Raw genomic sequence first — 18821 nt, 5'->3', positions numbered from 1 at the left:
TTTCAGGGTTTCTTGCATCAAATAAGCAACTTGTTTTACATGATGAACGAGTCAGGGCTGACACCTGACTTGGTTTCCTATGCTTCAGCCCTGGAGTGTATGGGTCGAGTAAATGCAGACCTGGTGATCATCAAGAGGTAAAGTTGCTCTTGGACCTAGTTAAGCATCGCGAAGTGGACACCTGGGCCAAGCCAAAGACCAGGCCACACTTTAGATGAAAATAAGCATCAGCAAAGGGGAGTGACTTAGCATAGCTCATATAAGGAGAAAGTCAGCATTTGAGCCCCGGTGCTCTGATTCCAAAGCCAGTAGTGTTTCATAATGTCCTTGGAATTGGACTGAGGGCCTGCTCCTCCAGAGCCTCTCTGCTCATGCTGATGGTATAGGAGATAGAGCACCAGCCCTAGTGGCAGGAGGACCTAGATTAAATCTGCTTCAGATACATGACACTTAAGAGCTGAGTGACCCTTGGCAAGTCACTTAACCCAGATTGCCTTGCCCAAAAAAAGCTCTTGCTATTCAGGAGCACATCCAAGATAGAGCAGGTAGTAGGAAGTCTTCTGGGTGACTTGACTTAGGTGCTTTCTCACCTGCTTGCCCTTGTGTTCTTTCTGTCAGTGGAGGTATTTGCCAGATTCCTTCTCTATCCTGTCCTACTCTTCCCCTTCTCAGAAGCAGTAGGTCTTCCTCACTTCCCTATCCCAGCATTTGATACTTTTGCAAAGTGCTGTGGGAGCCTTAAAATAAATATTCTTGTGAGGTAGGTACTGCAAATATTACCCCTATTTTTCAGGGAAGGATGCTGAGATCTAGAAAGGTAAAATAACTTGTTGATGACCATTTAGCTAATTGTCATTAGAGGGAGTTGAAACTAGGGTTTTTAATTTGTTGTCTAGTATTTGTCTACCAGGTTACCCTGGAAAGTGCCTTTAAAAAAATATCTTTTTTTCTTTTCTTTAAAAAAAAAAATTAAATTTGGGGGTTCAAATTCTTTCCTTCCCCCATCTATTGAGAAAATAAAATTCATTATAAATATGCATAGTTGTGCAAAACCTGGTTCTGTATTAGCCATGTTCCCCTACCTCTTGCTCCCTCCTCCCCCACCCCCCCCCAAAAAAAAAAGCAAAAAAAAAAAATGCTTCTGTCTGCTCTATGAATTCATCAGCTCTCTTTCTGGAGGTGTGTAGTTCAGCATGAGTTCTTTGAAATTATGATGGATTATTGTGTTGATCAGTTACTAAGTTGCCCAAAGTTTATTTTTATATTTTTATTACTTACAACAGTAACATTTTACAAGATTACTGTTATGGTATAAATAATTCCCCTGGTTCTGTTCACTTCACTTTGCATCAATTCCTACAAGTCTTCTCAGGTTTTTCTTGGGAATAAAGAGCGGGGGCGGTCAGTTGGTGGGTGGGGAGGGGTGGTAGCTAGTAGGTAATCTTACCAAATTCTTTTTGTGATGAATATAATTTTCATTCCTAAACCAGGGAGAATCAAAAAAAGAGACAGTAAACTATAAACTAATGAATCCCTTATGAATATTGATGCAAAAATGTTAACTACAACATTTTAAGACTACAGCAACAAATCACAAATATCATGTACTATGTAGATAGATTGCAGGACTGGTTTACATATTAGGAAAACTACAAACAAAATCAACCATGTCAATAACAAGATAACAAGAACAACAAAGTCCAGACAGTTAAGTAAATACAAGCAGAAAAAAACTCTTGACAAGCTACATTTATCTTAAAGACACTAGAAAGTACAGAAATAAGGGAATCTTTCCTTTCCCTTAATAAGTTAAATGCTATCCATCTAAAATCAAGAGTCAACATTATCTGTAATCTGAATAAACAGCAGATTTTCCAGTGAGATCTTGGGTAAAGCAAGGATGTCTTCTATAGCCATTACTATTCATTAGAATGTTAAGAATAGTAGCTATAGCAGTAAGACCAGAAAAAGAAATTGAGGGAAGAAGTAGGGACAAAAAAGGAAAGAAATTATTGTTTTTTGTAAACAATATGATGGTTTACTTAGAAAACTCTAGTGAGAAACTAATCAAAACAAATTAATCTTTTCAGCAAAGTTTCCCAGTATAAAAGATAGAAGCTAGCAATTGTTCTGGGTATTATCAACAAAATCCAGCAGGAAAGAGAAATTCCATTTAAAATAATTATTTTATAAAAGAAAGTTCTTATAAAATTCTTGGGAGTCTATCTGCCAAGACACATGGGAACTATATGAATACAATTATGAAACACTTTATAAAAATAAAGACATATTTCAATAATTGGGAAAATTTTTTTGCTTATGGATAGGCCAATGAGGCAATATAATAAAAATGTCATTATCACCTTAATTTACTTACCTAGGACCATATTAGTCAAATTACCAGTGCCACATTAATCAAATCACTAACAAAGTACCAGTAACCAAAATTTAAAAGCTAGAAAAGAATAATACAATTCATTTAGATGAATACAAAGTAAAGAAATTCATGGAAAGTAATGAAAATAAATAGAAAAAGAAGTGGTTTAGCAGTACCAGATCTCAAAATGGTAATCACATCCAATTTGGTACTAGTGAGGAAATAGACTTATAGATTAGAGAAATGGAAAACAAACAAGCACAATGGCCTAGTGTTTGATAAACCCCAAAATCCTAGCTGTTGGGACAAGAGCTCACTTTTTGACAAAAACTATTGGAAAAACTGGAAAACTAGTGTAGACTAGTGGCTCACACTATAGCAAGAAAAATTTCAGATGTGCCCATCACTGACATGAAAATTGACTTCATAAGTGTCCTGTCAGATCTGTGATTGGAGGAGCTCATTCTAAATGAGGGCTCACATGGGACAAAGTCCGAAATTTTCATAACAGGCTCCGCCTCTCCCTCCCCACCTTTCCCCTGCTGGCCTCCCCAGGGGCTCAGCCACTTGCCGCCTTGCCTCATCTCTCTGGCCATGGTGCTCGTTCTCTTTGGTGCAGGGGGTGCCCAGGACTCTTCCAGGCCTCTGTGGACCTGTGAGGGCGATTTCAGGTTGGGCTCTTCCTTTGCAGCAGGCCTTTCCTCACTGTCTGCTGAGCTGAATTCTCCGAAGGAGCCCCTGCCCGGCTCACGTGTGTCTGCCTTTCCTCCCAGCTGTCTGAATCAGATGGCGCAGCAGGGCCTGAGCCCAGAGAGGCTTTTCCAGGAGCTGATGCTCCCCAAACAGGAGCGGATGATGGTGTTGAGAGCCGTCCAGAAAGCGGAGCCTGACTTCTCGCCCTCCCTGGACTGCTCCTCCAGTAACACCATTTCTCCCCTGCTTAAAGACTTCTACTCCAAGGTGAGCTTGTGTCTGCTCATGATTCCCTTCACTCGGCTCATTTGATAGTGAATTCCTTCACAGAAGCTTGCAGGGTTCTGGCCTCAGGCTGGAAGTTAGAGAGCAGGCCTCGAGTCCTGCCTCTGCCAGTTGAGCAGGACATCGTGAATCAGGTCATTTCTCTCTCTGAGCTCCAGTTTCCTCCCTTTAAGACCAAGGGGCTGGATCTTATCTCTGCTTGTGGATAAAGAGTGGAAGCTCTAGAGAGGTCATTTCAGTACGAGAGGATCAGAGAGGGTTAGGATAAAAGGTACAGGGCTAGAACTGCAAACAGTCAGCAGAAGAGAAGTCTGGCCTGTTGGAGGGGTACCCCGAAGCCCTCAAGTACCCCAGCCATTGTGTCCCTGGATGCTTGTTGTCAGGTGGGGCTCCTTCCTTGGGGAGAGGTATAACTGGCATTCCTGTCTTGGGTTTTTAGAAGGCTGTGTCCTACCCGAAGCTGCCGCTGCCACTGTCGGAGCTACAGGAGTGCTTCCAGCAGCAGCTCCAGGTGGAGTCTGCCATGACAATCACCATTGACTCAGTGGAGAACAGACCATTGACGAGCCAGAATCACCTCGCGGTGAGTGCTAGGTCCTGCCCCCACTTCTGAGTGCAGAGCCCGGGGCTCCTCTGGGGTCCTTGCCCACACTCTGGTCCCTTGAACTCTCAGGGAAGGGGAATGGCCTGGGTATAATTGAGCCACAGGCTTGGTGAGTGACCAAGAGGGGAAGGAGCCCAGAGGCAAGAGCAGAAGATGCAGGCATCTTTGGCTCCAGAGAAAAGAAAGGGAAGATAGGGTTCTTGTGAATAGAATAGGAAGTCTTCTGCTCAGGATTCCTTGGAAGCCTGTCTTGTGGCTAACAAATGGCTGTCCAGTCTCTACTTGAACGGGGAACCTACTGCCTCCCAGGGCAGTCTGTTCTCTTTGGAGGACTTTCAGTGATAGGAAATTTTTCCTACATTAAATTGAAATCTGCTTCTCTGGACCTTCTACCCTTTGCTCCTACTTCTTCCTTTTGCAAACAAGCAGAAAATATTAATTTACCAAGATGACCCCTAAAATATTCTAAGGGTGCTATCTAGTCTTCCATCAAGTTTTCCCTTTATCTAGCTACACAACTTAATTTTCTTCAGTCAGTCATCATAGCATAGTTTGCATGCTACTCACCATTCTAGTCTCCCTTCTTTGGATTTACTTCTATTAATCAGGATTCTTTCTAAAATGAGCTACCCAGAATTGAGCTCAGTTAATCAGGGCACAGTATTGGAACTTAACATCTAATTCTAGATGCTAAGCCTTAATATTGCAATACTTTGGTGGGGGGAGCTGACGTGTCCCATTGATGATTGATAGTGCTTATTGCTGTTGTTAGTCAATTTTTTCACATCCAACTCTTTGTGACTCTTTTGGGATTTTCTTGGCAAAGATACCAGAGTGATTTGCCATTTCCTTTCCCCCTCATTTTATTTTGTTTTTAAATTTTTGGTTCTTTTTTTTTTTAATTATATAATAAATACTACACTTAGTTTTCAAAGCCACTTAGCTTTTCTCTTTTTCCTCCTAAGTTTTTTTTTGTTCTGCTCTGTACTTTTTATTTTTTTTCTCCTTCCTCCCTCCCTACTTCACCCTAGAGAAAACTACAGTTAAATGTGTCTTTACATATATATAGACCCATATACATATATATAAAACCATATTACACATACTTCTATTAGTTTTTTCTCTGGAGAAGACTAGCATCTTTCTTCATAATCTTGTTGTTGGCTTAAGTATATATGATATTCAAGATGAATTAGTCACCCAAATAGGACAGTGTTTCTATTATTATGTACATTGTCCTCTTGGTCCTGCTCCTTTCACTTTTCATTTTTTCATGTAAGTCTTTCCATGTTTTTCTAAACTCAATCAGCTCATCATTTTCTATAATATAATACTGAAAAGTAGAGTAATTACTTAACCCTGGGCAGTCACTTCATTTGCAAATGCCCTAGTGTTACCCTGTATTCTTCATTGCCAATCTCTCCTAATTCTCAGGGTGTCAGAGAATCTTCTGGCCACTGACCTTTGCAGTGTCAACTAACCCAATTCACCTCCTCTGAGGCTTTCAGAGGTCTCTGGCCACGATTTCTTGAATCATAGTTTAATAACTGATAGCATGCTCAAGAACAGCCATGTGCAAACTGGAAGTCTTTATTATACTTGCTCACATAGTGCCCTGACCTGTTAACTCCCAAGTGAATACCAGGTCTACAAGAGACCCACGTGTTCACTATCAAGCTCCTTACCTCTCTTGGCTATCTATCCACTTGGTTCAGCTACCCCATGATAAAGAGAGTGATCTCCAGCTGCAGTGGGCTTAAAAAGGGTCAGAGAGGGAGCTGTCTCCCATTTTGAAGCTATCTCAATATGACCAGGATCCCCACCATGGGGCAGTCCCTAGCCACAGAGATTATTTCCAGGCCGCTCAAGCCTCCTATTTGCAGTGGGCTTGACTCATTTGTAAAAAGATCCTAACATAATACTATTACATAACAATCATATACCCAATGGAAAGGCATCTTTTAGTCAATCTGATTGGTGTAAGATGATCTAAGTTGTTTTAATTTGCAGTTTTCTAATCAGTAATGATTTAGAGCATTTTTTTTCATATAACTATAATTTTAGTTTCCTCATCAAAAACTGTCTGTTCAAATCCTGACAATTTATCAGTTATGGAAGTGACTTGTATACTTGTACTTTAGCTCCAGAGCAAAGAGAGAGAAGGGACCTAGAAGGTTTCAGGAAAGCTTTTCAAGGTATTATCCCATTTACAGGATGCAGCTTATTCAGGCAGAGGAGAGACCTGGCTGTAGCCCAGAAGAAACGGAAGAGAAGATACGGTTCTTGTGAACCAGATAGGAAGAGTTCTTTATATATTTGAGAACTGAGACCTTTATTTGAAAGATTTGTCTTGAAAGTTTCCCTCCAATTTTCTGCTTTCCTTCTAATTTTGGCTACATTAGTTTTATTTGTACAAAATCTTTTTAAATTTAATATAATAGAAATTATCTATTTTACACCTCATAATGTTCTCTATCTCTTATTTATAAATTGTTCTTTTATCCATGAGTCTGAGTAGTAATGTGTCCCATGTTCTTCTCGTTTTCATATGCTATCTCTCTTTTATCCAAGTCATGAATCTGTTTTGATCTTACTTGTTACATTGTTTAAGATATTGGTCTGTGCTAAATTTCTGATTACTAGTTATTGACTAGTGTGTCATGTGAACCTAACATGTTTCATTGAACAACTGTTTCTTAGCCAGTAAAAATGGTTTTGATGACTGCTGCTTTATAACATACCTGGTATACTTACTCCATCTTCATTTGCATTTTTTCCATTAATTTCCTTGAAATTCTTGACCTCTTGTTCTTCCAGATGAATTTTGTTGTTATTTTTTCTAGCTCTGTAAAATACTTTCTTGGCAGTTTGATCGATATGGCACTGAATAAGTTAGTTAATTTAGGTAGAATTATCATTTTTATTATATTAACTCGGCCTACACACGAGCATTTGATATTCTTCCAGTTGATTAGATCTGACTTTATTTGTGTGGAAAGTGTTTTGTAATTGTGTTCATATAGTTCCTGACTTTGTCTTGGCAGGTAGACTTCCAAATATTTTATATTATCTACAGTTATTTTAAATGGAATTTCTCTTTGTATATCTTGCTGCTGGATTTTGTTGTTAACATTCTATATAAATTTAGAAGATATTTATACCCTTCTAGATATATATGTTGTTCCCTCTTTTACCAAGTTCCAGTGAGAGTAAGGTTCCAGTATTACTGGCCTTCTACCCTAGCTTGGTTCTTCCTGATCAGTCTTTCTATTTATGCCTTATTTGTATGAGATAATTGCTTCTTTTTACCTGGCTCTATCCAATTTTATTTATTTATTTTTTAAATAACTTTTTATTGATAGAACCCATGCCAGGGTAATTTTTTACAACATTATCCCTTGCACTCACTTCTGTTCCGATTTTTCCCCTCCCTTCCTCCACCCCTTCCCCCAGATGGCAAGCAGTCCTTTACATGTTGAATAGGTTACAGTATATCCTAGATACAATATATGTGTGCAGAACCGAACAGTTCTCTTGTTGCATAGGGAGAATTGGATTCAGAAGGTATAAATAACCCAGGAAGAAAAACAAAAATGCAAGCAGTTTACATTCATTTCCCAGTGTTCTTTCTTTGGGTGTAGCTGCTTCTGTCCAGATCAATTGAAACTGAATTAGCTCTCTTTGTCGAAGAAATCCACTTCCATCAGAATACATCCTCAAACAGTATCATTGTTGAGGTATATAATGATCTCCTGGTTTTGCTCGTTTCACTCAGCATCAGTTCATGTAAGTCTCGCCAGTCCTCTCTGTATTCATCCTGCTGGTCATTTCTTACAGAACAATAATATTCCATAACATTCATATACCACAATTTACCCAGCCATTCTCCAATTGATGGGCATCCATTCATTTTCCAGTTTCTAGCCACTACAAACAGGGCCGCCACAAACATTTTGGCACATACAGGTCCCTTTCCCTTCTTTAGTATTTCTTTGGGGTATAAGCCCAGTAGAAACACTGCTGGATCAAAGGGTATGCACAGTTTGATAACTTTTTGAGCATAGTTCCAAATTGCTCTCCAGAATGGCTGGATGTGTTCACAATTCCACCAACAACGTATCAGTGTCCCTGTTTTCTCACATCCCCTCCAGCATTCCACATTATCTTTCCCTGTCACTCTAGCCATCCAATTTTATTTTTTAGAAATAACCCATCATACTTGGTTTAGCTCATATTTTTCTTTCAAACTAACTAACGATGAAAATCTTAAGAGTACTGATAATATTTTCCCAAAGAAGTAAATTGTTTGACCATATTGAGTCCTTTATAATTGAGCTTTCATGTTTGTCTTTGTTTCTCCTGAATCTTATATGTTGAATTTTTTATTCAGTTCTGGTCTTTTCATGACAGATATCTAAAAGTCTTTCACTTCCTTGAACTTTTTTTTGTTGTTTTTTAATCATTCAAGATTACACTCAAATTTGCTGGTTAAGTTATTTTTGTTCACAAGTTCACCTCTTTTGCTCTTAAAAGATTATGTTCACGGACAGAAGCAGCTACATCCAAAGAAAGAACACTGGGAAATGAATATAAACTGCTTGCATTTTTGTTTTTCTTTCCGGATTATTTATACCTTCTGAATCCAATTCTCCCTGTGCAACAAGAAAACTGTTTGGTTCTGCATACATATATTGTATCTAGGATATACTGTGACCTATTCAACATGTAAAGGACTGTTTGCCATCTGAGAGAGGGGGTGGAGAGAGGGAGGGGAAAAATCGGAACAGAAGTGAGTGCAAGGGATAATGCTGTAAAAAATTACCCTGGCATGGGTTCTGTCAATAAAAAGTTATTAAAAAAAAAAAAAAAAAGAGGGAGAGGTCATGGGGATGAAAGAAGAAAAGGATATAGGTATTAAGTAATATTACCTTGTCACAGGTGCATGGATTATAAGGCACAGTTCTAACTGGTGAGAGAATTCCTAGAGTTTATAGAATTAGACACAAAAATGGTAGTAAGAGGCAAAAATAACTTTTGGTAGTATGAGACAAAAATGAAGAAAAGAAATCATAATTATCCAACACAGTTAGATGGATTTGGGGATTAAGCATACTTTGAAATAAGGACTGATTAAAAAAAAATTATCACAAAAAAAAAAAAAAGATTATATTCCATGAACTATGGTTTTTTTTAAATGTAGAAGCTGCTAGGTCTGTAGGTATATAAGTTGTTTTTTCCTTGTTGTTTACAGTCTTTTCTCCGTAACCTGGGAACTTTGAATTTTGGCTGTGATATTCCTATACATTTTTTACTGTAGGACCTTTTTCAGGTTGTGATCAATGAATTTTTTTTTTCTATTTTTACCTTACCTTCTCATTCTAAAGCGTCAGGGCAATTTTCCTTAATAATTTCTTTTAAAATTATATCAAGATTCTTTGTTGTTGTTGTTGTTGTAGTAACTTCAGTCAGTCCAACAATTCTTAAATTGTCTCTCCTCAATCTTTTTTTTTTTTCAGATCAGTTCTTTTTATAATAAGTTATTTCATATTCTCTTCTATTTTTTCAATCTTTTGACTTTGATTTATTATTTCTTGGTATCTTATAATGCCATTAACTTCCCCTTTTCTAATTCTAGTTTTCAAAGAGCCGTTTTCTTCCCTTTTAAATTTTTGGATTTCTTTCCAATTGGATGGATTTTTTTTTTCATAATTTTCTTGATTTCCTTGGGTTGCTTTTATTTTTTTCCCTTATTTTTTCCCTCAGACTCTTTCTTTTACTTGATTTTTGAAATTCTTTTTCAGTTCTTCCAAGAACTCTTTTTTGGGCTTTCAATTTTTGAATTAGGAGTGTCTTTTTAAACTTTACTATTTGAATATGAATTATTCCCATAGTAGTTATTTATGATTGGGGTCTTTCTTCTTTGCCTACTCATTTTTGTTTTTGTTTCATTTTATACTTAGTATAATAATAGTATTATTGTAATTGACTTTACATCTGAGGTGTGGGGAAAGGTGCCCTAGACCTCAAATCTTTGTTATTTTTTGAGCTCTCTCTGGGGCCCAACCTCTAAGCCATGGTTCTCAAAATATGGTCTAGAGAGTCCTGGGGATCTCTGAAACCCTTTTAGAGGGTCTACAAATTCAAAAATAGTTTTTATTTCCAATATGGTAAATGTCTATAAATATAACCCAGATAAACAAAACCGCTTTGGAGAGATCCTCAATAATTTTTAATAGGATAAAGATACTGAAAACAAAAGTTTGAGAACCACTGCTCTAAGCCATAGCTAGGGCCCAGTCACCCTGTGCTAGAAAAATTCTCTTGCTCCCCACAGCTCCTCCAGCTGCTATAAACTTTGGCTCTTTCCTCTGTTCTTGTGCAGGTGTCTACCACCAGCAAGGTCCCCACTAAGCAAATCATGTCTAGTCAGCACACTTGTGCCTGGCATCCCATGGCAACTGAGAGTCCTTTGCCCTCCCCACTCAGCTATCTGAACCCTCCCAAGTCCATCTGTCCCCAGGGCTTCTTGTTTGCAGATTCAGTTGGAGTTCCTCTGGAGGTGGTTCTACAGGCTAAACATGTGCCCCTGGAGGTCGTGTCTTTCCTGAAGTCCACTCAGGTTGTCTTAGAAAGACAGCTGTTTTACCCTGATTTGTATTTATTTCTTATGCTCTACATTCACTTTGAAATGTTTTCTCTTGTTCATGGAGGAAATGTGGATAGTCTGGAATTTTCTAACTTTTTCTGCCACTTTCCCAGAATCTTTCGCTTCCAGCTCATTTTATAGCTGAGGAAACTGAGGCAAGCAAGATGAAGAGACTTGCCCATGGACACACAGCTAGTAAGTATCTGAAGCTGGATTTGAACCCAGGAAGATGAATCTTCTTGATCCACATCCAGTGCTCTAACCATTGTGCCACCTATCTGCCCACTAAAAGTCCCAAATCTTTTTCATATGAATTCTTTGCTTAATTATTATCTACAACACATTTTTCTTTGAGTTATTTTTTAAACTTAATTTTATAACTTTACATTTCTTTTGGGAGCAGCTAGGTGGCGCAGTGGATAGAGCTCCAGCCTTAAAGTCAAGAGGACCGGAGTTCAAATCTGCCTTTGGATACTTAACACTTCCTGGCTGTGTGACCCTGGGCAAGTCACTTAACTTTCAGCAGAAAAAGAAATAAATATATAAACATGTTCCCATTCACAATACAGTTGAAAACTTTGCTAAGAATTAGGCTCATATGCACACTTGGGCACGTGCACACAAACACACACACACACACACACACACACACACACACACACAGAGTCAGTTATGTAACTTTGCTAAGAATTGAAGTTAGGCTTATAGACCTAGAGTTTTAAGGCTAAACCCACTTTCACTTTTTGAAAATTGAAAATTCAGGACTACTAAAGACCATCGAAGGTGGCCGAGCTGTACCAGATCTAAAACTCTTATTATAAAACAGTGATCATCAAAACCATCTGGTACTGGCTAAGAAATAGAGTAATTGGATCAGTGGAATAAGTTAGGTTCACAAGACACAATAGTCATTGACTACAGTAATCTAGTGTTTGACAAACCCAAAGACCCCAGCTTCTGGGATAAAACTCATTATATGACAAAAACTGCTGGGAAAATTGGAAATCATTATGATAGAAATTAGGGATTGACCTATACCTAATACCATATACCAAGATAAGGTTGTAATGGGTTCATGATTTACACATAAAGAATGATATCATAAACAAATTAGAAGAACAGGATAGTTTACCTCTCAGATCTGTGGAGAAGGAAAGAATTTGTTTTTTTTTTTTCTTTTTATTAAAGCTTTTTATTTTCAAAACATGCATAGATAATTTTTCAACATTGACCCTTGCAAAACCTTGTGTTCCAGATTTTCCCCCCATTCCCTCCCCTAGAAGGCAAGTAATCCAATACATGTTATACATGTTAAAAATATATGTTAAATCCAATACATATATATACAATTATCTTGCTGCACAAGAAAAATCAAATCAAAAAGGGAAAAAAATGAGAAAACAAAATGCAAACAAACAACAAAAAGAATGAAAATGCTATATTGTGATCCACACTCAGTTCCCATAGTCCTTTCTCTGGATGTAACGGTTCTCTTCATCACAAGATCATTGGGACTGGCCTCAAGAGCTATGTCTATCAGAACTGATCGTATAATCTTATTGCCATATACAATGGTCTCCTGGTTCTGCTCATTTCACTTAGTTCATGTAAGTCTCTCCAGGCCTCTCTGTAATCATCCTGCTGGTCATTTCTTACAGAACAATAATATTACATCACATTCAGATACCATAACTTATTCAGCCATTCTCCAACTGATGGGCATCCATTGTTTCCAGTTTCTGGCCACTACGAAAAGGGCTGCCACAAACATTTTTGCACACATGGGTCCCTTTTTCCTTTATGATCTCTTTGGGATACTAGCCCAGTGGAAGCATTGCTGGGTCAAATATACACTGCTGTATATCAAATATACAATTTGATAGCCCTTTGGGGATAGTTCCAAATTGTTCTCCAGAATGATTGGATCACTTCACAGCTCCACCAACAATGTATTAGAAGGAAGGAATTTGTGACCAAAGAAGAACTGGAGTACATTTTGGAATGCAAGATGTATGGTTTTTTTTTTTTTTTTTTTTCCGTTTTTAATCTAGGCCAACTGGCTGCTGCTGCTGCTTCTTTTTTTTTTTTTTAATAACTTTTTATTGATAGAACCCATGCCAGGGGAATTTTTTACAGCATTATCCCTTGCATTCACTTCTGTTCCGATTTTTCCCCTCCCTCCCTCCACCCCCTCCCCCAGATGGCAAGCAGTCCTTTACATGTTGAATAGGTTACAGTATATCCTAGATACAATATATGTGTGCAGAACTGAACAGTTCTCTTGTTGTACAGGGAGAATTGGATTCAGAAGGTATAAATAACCCGGGAAGAAAAACAAAAATGCAAGCAGTTTATATTCATTTCCCAGTGTTCTTTCTTTGGGTGTAGCTGCTTCTGTCCAAGATGTATGATTTTGATTATATTAAGTTAAAAAGTTTTTGGACAAACAAAACTAATGCACATAAGATTGGAAAGGAAGCAATAAATTGTGGAAAATATGAAAAAATGCTTTAAATTACTATTGGTCAGAGAAATGCAAATTAAGACAACTGAGGTACTATTGCACATCTCTCAGATTGGCTAAAATGACTGGAAAGATAATGATGAATATTGGAGGGTATATGGGAAAACTGGCACACTAATACATTGTTGATGGAGTTGTGACTGAGCCAACCATTCTGGAGAGCAATTTGGAACTATGCCCAAAAGGCTATAACATTGTGCATACCCTTTGACTCAGTAGTATTTCTACTGGGTCTGTACTCCTAAAAGATCATTAAAAAAGCAAAGGAGACCCACATGTGCAAAAATATTTGTAGCAGCCCTTTTTGTAGTGGCAAGGAACTGGAAACTAAACAGATGCTCATCAATTGGAGAATGGCAGAATAAGTTATGGTATATGGATGTTACGGAATATTATTGTTCTATAAGAAAGTATCATCAAGATGATTTCAGAGAGGCCTGAGAGACTTACCTGAATTGATGCTCTTGAGGTAAAATAAGCAGAACCAGGACATCATTGTACACAGCAACAACAACTTGCAATGATCAACTGTGATGGCCATGGGTCTTTTCAATGATGAAGTTAGAAGACTAACAGACTTGTGATGGAGAGCGCCATCTACACCCAGAGAGAGGACTGTAGAGACTGAATGTGGATTACAACCTATTATTTTCACTTTTTTTGTTGTTGTGGCTTGCATTTTGTCGTCTTTCTCATTTTTTCCTCTTTTTGATCTGATTTTCCTTGTGCATCCTGATAAATGTGGAAATATATATAGAAGAATTGCCATGTTTAACACATATTGGATTACTTGCCTTTTTTGAGTAGGAGATAGGAGGAAGGGAGGGAGAAAATTTGAAATACAAAAGTTTTGCAGAGGTGAATGTTGGAAAATATGCACGTGTTTTGAAAATAAAAAGCTTTAAAGTTTTAAAAAATGATTTAAAAAAAAGACAATCAAGGATCCCTCAGTAACCATATAGAAGCATAAATATGTAGCTGGAAGGGAACTGAAAAGGTCTTTGAGTGTAGTTTCCTCTTAAGGTAAGTGAGATTCAAAGAAATACAATTATTTGACAGGCAGGGAAAAGCCCAAACTTTGGATTCCAAGTCCAGGATTCTTTACCCTGGACAATTCTGCCCTGTCTCTTACATGATTTATACAATTCATTTGTCTCCCATTGTACGCTTTCACTTACAAGACAGTCACATATTTTATCTTATTTCTGTTGGTCTGGCTCCTCAGATGCCCTTCTTGCATTCTCTGCAGGATTCATACGTTTCACATCATCCTTCAGATCATCCCCAGTGTGATTTTTCTTTATAATTGCACAGTACAGTCTTATCCTTCCTAGATTTTTCCATCTTATTTCCTTGGACTATGACTTGGATGGTTTTTTCCTTTTTTTTTTCCAAGTCAAATCAGCAAATCTTTAATTATTTATTTATTTTGATTATAGCTTTTTATTTACAAGATATATGCATAGGTAATTTTTCAGCATTGACAGTTGTAAATCCTTTTGTTCCAACTTTTTCCCTTCTTCCCCCCACCCCTTCCCCCAGATGGCAGGTTGACCAATACATGTTAAATATGTTAAAGTATAAGTTAAATACAATATATGTATACATTTGGACGGTTTTTTCTTACACTTTTGTAAGACTCCTTAGATTTAAATGTTGAGAGACCCTTAGTGATTAGTTGGGCTATCCTAGTGATTTTACAAGTAGGTTCCTTTACTCTAGTGAAATAATGGTGTGAATTTTATCAAGGTCCAGTTTATATTCTCTTGCCATCTCTTTGCCTGGATTTCATTTATGTATTAAATTAACCCTTTTTGTTTTATCCTTCATAGTCTTTTTGATAGAGGAAAAGAAGCAAAGCAAGATCTATATTGAGTTGCTTTTCTTCATCATCACTCCTCTATACTCATTGATGATATTCTTTCTCGCCTTTGACCTACACTGCACCCATCATTCAGTGGTCATCCCTCTCGCCCATCCCTGCCAAGGAGAAAGTCCAAACTCCTCAATCTGGCATTCCAGGTCCTTACCAATCTGTCTCAAGTCTGTCTTTCCTGCCTTATCTCATACCATGTCACCACATATACCCTTCACATCTAGCCCAGGCTACTGGCCTGTGCCTTGTAGTTGCCATGGGTATTCCTTTATGTGTCCAGTACAAAGCCTTGGACTTTATGACTATTCAATAAATACTTGTGGGATAGTTCTTGCCTTTATTCTTCCTCTTCACACTGTATGGAGTACCTCCCTTTTGGCCCAAGTCCCCTTAGACTGCCTGACTTCTTGAAGACTCAGCTTGAGCCCCGTTTCTTTGATGGCACCTTCTTTCACTGTTCTGTGTTGATGGATCATCCCCTCTGGTCTGTGACTGGGTGACTCACCTGAATGGACCAGCTTCAGGAAACTGAGTCAGAGCAGCAAAAGGTTCCTCTAGTTGGATGCTGAGGAAGACGCCAGCTTAGAGAGGTGTTATCTCCATTCTAAACAAGTCTGTTTTTTCTTCTCAGCTTAGTAAAATTGGAAACCTTTTAAGGACAAGACTTGTGTTCCCAGCTGGCAGAGAAGCCTGCTCATCAGACCCTTAAGCAGTGTGAATCACAATGATGGACTAATTCTTTCTTTACAGAGAAATCTTCTCAAGGACCTTAAATCCCAGTGGGAGGAGGCCTTGATGAAAACATTCAAGAAGACCAAAGCCCACATGAGTAAACAGAAACAGCAGGTCAGCCTCTACCCCTTCCTGTGCCTGCTAAAGAACAAGGATTATGTGGACCTCATGTTGCAGGTAAGCCAGGTGACTCCCCTTCTTGCCCAGGACTGTGCTTCAGTGAGAGTGGGCAGTGTTGATGCCTGTAGGATGGCTTGTGCCTGGGGGATCCCTGAGGGCCCCTTCCCGGACTAGACTATCCAGGAACAGTCAAGGACAAGGCTCTTCTGTTTTGAGCAATTTGGCTTGGCCAGGCCTGAAGCCTTTGCTGAAAGGAACAGGGTGTGTGTCAGCAGAAGCTGCTCATCTAAATCTGTTTATGATGGGGGCAGGGGGAGGAACTGGAGCATTTGGAACAATCATCATGTCCAGGCCAGAAGGATTTTCCCTAAAAGACTTCCTCAGCCTCACACTCTGTAAGTCCCCCTCAAACAGCCAGCCCCTGGCAGAATTCCCCATTCATTCCCCATGGTTTTCTGGGTGCTGAGGGCCTTAAACTCTGTTACAGGCCCTCTGGGAGCCCAGTACTCCTGGTCCAGAAGACAAAGGAAAAACCTTCTTTCCCTTTATCTCAGAGAGAAATAGAGGAATGACAAAGAGAGCAAAAGACTTAAAAGCAAAACTTTCTTTTCTTTTTTTTTTTTTAAAGAGTGATTGACTTTATTTATTTTTTTATTATAGCTTTTTATTTACAAGATATATGCATGGGTAATTTTTCAGCATTGATAATTGCAAAATCTCTTGTTCCAGTTTTTCCCCCTCCCTCAGATTGCAGGTTGACCAATACATGTTAAATATGTTAAATACAACACATATATATATATGTCCATACAGTTATTTTGCTGCACAAAAAGAATTGGACTTTGAAATAGTGTACAATTAGCCTGTGAAGGAAATAAAAAATGCAGGCAGACAAAAATAGAGGGATTGGGAATTCTATATAGTGGTTCACACTCATTTCCCAGAGTTCTTTCACTGGGTGTAGCTGGTTCAATTCATTACAAAGCAAAACTTTCTTAAAGAAATTGAAGGAGAACAGTCATTCAATTGAGCCAACATTTATTTAGTCCCTGCTGTATGTCAAGCTGTGGATTACATGTTGGGGATGCAGAGCCAGAAATGAAACAGATCCTGCCCTCCAGGGGCTTACTTTCTCACCCAGGGGAAGGAAGGTGATGACCACATTTACACAGATTAGTAATTATGTGCTGCAAAGAAAGCTTTGCTCATATTTGTCATGACCCAAAGTTGTTTTTTCCTTGGGCCCATGGTACAGAGCTAACCAGGACCCTTCCCCCACACCCTTCCCTTTTAACCCCCCAAGCCTCAGAGGCCTGGAATAGCCCTGTATTTTCCCATCAGACCCTGGGAGCTGCAGATCATTAGGATGCTGTTAGGCTAAGAAAGCCTCTTAAAACCTCCCTGTGGACACATTACATGTCCGATGGTTCAGCAAGAAGTGATGGGAAAGAAGTCAGGAAGGAAAACAGCACCCTGAGAGCAAAGCCTGGTCTCTAGAGAAGGCTGAACACAGTTAGGGCCTGAGGGCCCTTCAGTAACTGCTTTGTTTGGGTGGATTACAATAAATTCAAATAAATACAAATCCATTATTTGATCCCTACCTGTGAATAGTCATTTTTTTGGAAGAATTTGTGGTATTTTTTTATTTTAAATGGAAGGGAAGAACAGCTATAATTGAAATCTGTTACACAATAATTCAAAAACATTTTCAATTACCAAAGTCTTTAATTCCTGTCTCTTTTCTCAACTCAAAATGCCAATCTACAGAAACAACTATTACAGTATATTGGAGGAGAAAAGAAGGTAGAAGGTGTTGTATGACATGGGCAGGCTACTTGCCCTTCTTGGTCCCAGCTTTCCTCATCTGCAGCTTTTTCAAAGGGGAATCAAAAGAAGGGGTGGAGCTAGCTGGTCTGTGCGCCCAACTCTAACATCCTGGGCTAGAACGCCAGAGGCATCGCCTGACAACCAAAGCTGAAGTCAGAGCATGAGCCAGAAAGCCAAGAGGTGGAGAGAGCTTTAGAAAAGCCTGGGAAGATTTGCATGAATTGACACAGAGTGAAATGATCAGAAGCTGGAGAAATGTTTATACAAGGGCAATATTATAAAGATAATCAACTTTGAAAAACTTAACTCTGATCAAAACAATGACTCACTGTAATGATGAGGACTTGTGCTGAAATATAGTGCTCACTGCCACATGGAGAGCTGATGAACTCAGAGAGCAGATGACTGCATCTTTCTGTCTTCTCTCTCTCCCTCTCTCCCTTTTCCTTTCTTTCTTCCTTTCTTCTTCCTTTTTGAAATGGCTAATGCTGGAATTTATTTTGCAAAACTATACACATTTGTAATGTGGTTTGTTTTTCTTGCTTTCTTAGTGATTATGGAACATGAGAGAAGGGAAAGAATTCGGAACTGAAAATAGAATAGAATTTTTTTTTTTGAAGCCAAAGGATGAGATTGCTCTGAGGTGACAGCTGATGAGAGTTCTGTCAGGCTGGCCAGTGACAGCTCTAGGAGGAGCCCATGTAGACAGCCTTGTTTCTGCAGGCTGTCACCAGAGTGCACTGTTGGCTCCTTAACCAAGCCCATCAGATAAGGAAAATAAAAAGGGGGTGGAAAGCATGATCTCGGGACCCTCATTGGGAACTTCTCATGGGAGAAATTGATTACTCCATGGTTTAGAGATATAAGTTTCTTATGAGAGAGGGCTAAATGGACAGCCCCTGAGTTCCAGGTGCTAGTGCACCAAGATCATTATACCATAAATATTATATATCACATACTACTAGGTGTCTAGTATATATTGTATACTACTGGATGTTAGAAGAGGCCTTAGATCATTGGAGAAAGATTGGAAGATTGGCAGTTATTATATTGGAAGGGTCTAGAAAATGTAGAATAATAAAGCAAGAAGGAACCCCAGAATCTCGAATGGAAGAATTAGAAAAGTCCTGAGAAGAC

The 18821-nt window shown here is 38.7% G+C and overlaps 1 protein-coding gene across 1 annotated transcript in view; it reads left to right on the top strand.

Moving 5' to 3' along the window:
- POLRMT (RNA polymerase mitochondrial) overlaps positions 1-18821 on the top strand; it is a 40452-nt gene that overhangs the window by 8874 nt on the left and 12757 nt on the right. The window contains exons 4-7 of the mRNA XM_051972435.1: positions 7-137; positions 3151-3337; positions 3795-3938; positions 15756-15914. Of these exons, the coding sequence (XP_051828395.1) occupies positions 7-137; positions 3151-3337; positions 3795-3938; positions 15756-15914 (621 nt within the window). The remainder of the gene's footprint in view (positions 1-6; positions 138-3150; positions 3338-3794; positions 3939-15755; positions 15915-18821) is intronic.

Source organism: Antechinus flavipes, chromosome 1 (genome assembly GCF_016432865.1).
Source record: "Antechinus flavipes isolate AdamAnt ecotype Samford, QLD, Australia chromosome 1, AdamAnt_v2, whole genome shotgun sequence".
Lineage (NCBI taxonomy): Eukaryota > Metazoa > Chordata > Mammalia > Dasyuromorphia > Dasyuridae > Antechinus > Antechinus flavipes.
Note: the sequence above shows the minus strand (reverse complement) of the source record. Positions and strands in the feature narration are given on the sequence as shown.